The 3,468-nt window shown below is 42.8% G+C and overlaps 1 protein-coding gene across 1 annotated transcript; it reads right to left on the bottom strand.

The window, feature by feature from the left end:
* Nucleotides 1-6: 6 nt before the first annotated feature.
* LOC105888441 (trifunctional enzyme subunit alpha, mitochondrial-like) lies at nucleotides 7-3,462 on the bottom strand (the record flags this gene model as incomplete). The annotated part of the gene is made up of 3 exons (XM_012814068.1): nucleotides 3,378-3,462; nucleotides 884-970; nucleotides 7-93 (listed from the first exon to the last, which is right to left on the bottom strand). Coding segments are annotated over exons 1-3 (240 nt in total), but the record flags the coding sequence as incomplete, so codon positions are not given.
* Between the last annotated feature and the right edge of the window lie 6 nt (nucleotides 3,463-3,468).

Below are 3,468 nucleotides of genomic sequence, written 5' to 3'. Positions count from 1 at the left end.
CGAAGCAGTTGTGTCCTTGGAAGTTTTCTCTGTTGTGATGATCTCCAGCAGCTGCATCTTGTCCACAGGAGAGAAGTAGTGCATGCCAATCACCTGGTGGGGGGACCAAAACCACCAGCCTGAAGCAGGCAAGCTGAGTAGGGAGTTAGCATTTTCTTTCTTTGCTAAGAAAATATTACAAAGAAAGGTGGTTGTGGCATAGGAATACTGCTTGGAATAGTCAAGTGGTTTGGTCTCATGGTTCTTCAATAAAAAGCTTAGTATGTCAGGGAGAGCATATCGGAATCCTCTTCCATTTGCTTCTGAGGCTTTTCATGAAGGACATCTGATCCTACTAACCATCAGTACCAATCACAGCTAAAGGTGACATCAGATTTATCAGGGAAGAATGAATTATGGGCTCAGTGCCCATAGCTCAGTGCTTAGGGCGCCAGCCACATACACTAGGGTTGGCGGGTTCAAATCCCGTCTGGGCCTGCCAAACAATAATGACAACAACAATAACAAAAATAGCCAGGTGTTGTGGCAGGTGCCTGTAGTCCCAGCTACTTGGGAGGCTGGGGCAAGAGAATTGCTTAAGCTCAAGAGTTTGAGGTTGCTGTGAGCTGTGACGTCATGGCACTGTACCGAGGGCAACACAGTGAGACTCTGTTTCAAAAAAAAAAAAGAATTATGGTTTCACTTATACATAGTGTTAGTGATGCTGATGGCTTAGGTGACAGGACCCACTTTTCTGCAGGGGAGGGACAGGCAGAATTAATATGCTGGACTGGCAGGGATGCATTTACATTTTACAAACCAGTATCTTCTCTACTCAAGTTCTAAGCCTTGACCAGTGAGCCTGCAACAGTAAACCATTTTAGGGTTTTTGTTCAGAGTTTACCTTCTCAGGTCTTTTGCTGACAGCTGCAATTTCACGGATAGGCAGAGCAGATGTGTTACTGGCAAAGACACAATGCTCTGGAATCACCTGCAGGGAGAAAACATTAAAGAATGTGTCATGGAAGCCAAGGAGATGACTAGTGGCCACAGCAAAGCTAATGAAGAGACACCTGGGCCCAGCTCACCCTCCCACTCACAACTGCTCAGATAGTAGAGGTCACTCATCCAGGCACTTAGGATCACCTAGGGCCTTTTGTGTTGGTGAATGTGTTGACCTTGTTCTTTTCCCCATTCAGCCTTCCTCTAGTTAGGGTCCATTATAAGATCACCTAATCCTGACCTGGAGACTACATCTCACACTTGAGTCAATGAGACACCTTAGATAAACACGGAAAAGATGGCCTTGAATCACATTTCATTCATTTCAAGACCTAGCATGGGTGTCAATCCCTTTTCTTGTTTGGATCCACCCCGACTCTCACTACCCTCACCTATGTAAGAGCAAGTCCTCACATACATGCCTATCTCTTTTTATATAGTGTGTTAATAAATAACAGTGTAGCACTAAGTCTACAGCACATGAATACTATTAACTATCAGCTTTATCAACCTGGAGAATAGTCTCTATTGCAGACTGTCACAGCATTCTGGCCATGATCCCAATTTATTCATGTTTTTATTCAGATGCTGGAATGAAAATTATAGAAGGCACACCTGTCAAATTTGTGCAAATCTGCGTCTGGCAGAATCCTAACGTCAGAGATGAGAATCAAGGTTGAAAACACCTTTAACACATTGAAAAGCTGAGCATAAAATAAAATCAATTATAATGGAGATTAGAGTACTGCATTAAGATTAAAAAAAAAAAAAGGAAAGAAAAGAACTGTATAGGTAGTTGATGGAAAAGAGACCTGGCTTGGCAGTATTTGTGACAAAGACTCCATGGTTTTAATTATTATTATTTTTGTACCTGGCGTGCTATATAAGTAGCCATAAGATACATAACACTTTAGATTTTATATATATAGTAATCTTTTTACCTAAAGCTCGTATTTCTTACTATCTGCCAAAGACCAACAGTTCCCTGAGTACACGCCCCTCTTCCTGGCTCTCTGCTCACATTCCCTGTGCACTGCCCCATCACACACCTTGTCTCTTCCTTCCCTTTACCATCTAGGTTCCGTCTCATCTCTTTTCTCCCTTAACCTTTGTGTTTCAATTTTAACTACTGTATTGATTTATTTCCAGCCAACACTTGTCTTGATTTGATCCCTTTTCTCTTTTCTTTGATTATTGGCTTCCCTGCTGCTCAAACTAACAAACTTGTCCCTTTTCTGATACTTCCAAATCTAGGTTTTCCAAAAGCAAATTCCATGTCCTCATTAGTAAGTGCTCTCTCTCCATCCTCGCTATGTCTGCTTTTGATGCTCTGAGAATCTACCTACCCTAGCTTGGCAGTGCCTGCAAAGCCCTGGGAACATCACCTAACTCTAAAGCTGAAGTGCCACTGGGCACCAGGGACATAAATCTACCAAGTTCTGCTAACTTTTCTCCTTCAGTTGAATCTAGCATTACACTTTGCCTAAAGAAAAGATTTTGGAATGTATGTTTCACAAGAGGAATTTGTCTGCGGCAGAGCTCTTTAGTTTCTAAACCTCCTTAGGTCCAGTCTTTAGTGGAGCAGACTGCCCCAGGTGGAATACTGCCTGCTGCTCCAGACACCTGATGTGTGGCCAAGTCAGTACCATTTCATGTACCATTTACAAGCCCACATTCTGTTTATGCAATTGCAGGCTGGTCTTGACCTGGGCCCTACTCATGCCTGGATTATTGACATTTCTCTTTCTCTGGGCTCTCTCTTCATACCACCTAATTCAAGTACTCATTTTTTGTTTGTGTTATCTCATCTCAAGAACTGGCTACACAGAGCATTTGGGAGCGGAACCAAAGCAGCATCTCTATAGATCAAGCCTCTGGAGAAACTGTTTCTCCCCTGTTTCCTTTGCTGCCTAGACCTGAAGAGGTCTGGTTATAGCTTACAGCCAACCAAAAGATCTGAAGACATCTGGCTCCAGTCCGTGAGGTTATTTGTATGTTTGGGTGACTGAACTCCCACATCAGTAAGGCCAGGGAACCTTGTGTTGACGTTAATAAGCTACTTGATTTTCTTCCCATAGGGTTTACATGTGACTTTTATAACATATGAAGTGTTCATGAGCTCACATAAAAACTTATACTTAGAAATGAATAGTCCTGGGGCAGTGCCTGTGGCTCAAGGAGTAGGGCGCCAGCTCCATATGCCAGAGGTGGTGGGTTCAAACCCGGCCCCAGCCAAAAAAACTGTAAAAAATAAATATAAATAAACTGTTAAAAAAAAAAAAAAGAAATGAATAGTCCTATAAAAAGAGCCGAGTGTCCGATGGGTCCTTTAAAAACTCCATCTCAGCGTCCCCCACTGACTACACAGGATTCGTATACAGCAGAGCCCTACTCACCGCTTCTACTTCCTTTAGCACTTTGTGTTTGAGACTAAGGTCCTCAAAAACAGCTTCAATCACCATGTCGGCCTTTTCAAACCCTTGGTAA

Source organism: Otolemur garnettii, unplaced genomic scaffold (assembly GCF_000181295.1).
Source record: "Otolemur garnettii isolate 467f Iridium unplaced genomic scaffold, OtoGar3 scaffold01880, whole genome shotgun sequence".
Lineage (NCBI taxonomy): Eukaryota > Metazoa > Chordata > Mammalia > Primates > Galagidae > Otolemur > Otolemur garnettii.
This window is presented reverse-complemented; position numbering and strand designations above follow the sequence as displayed.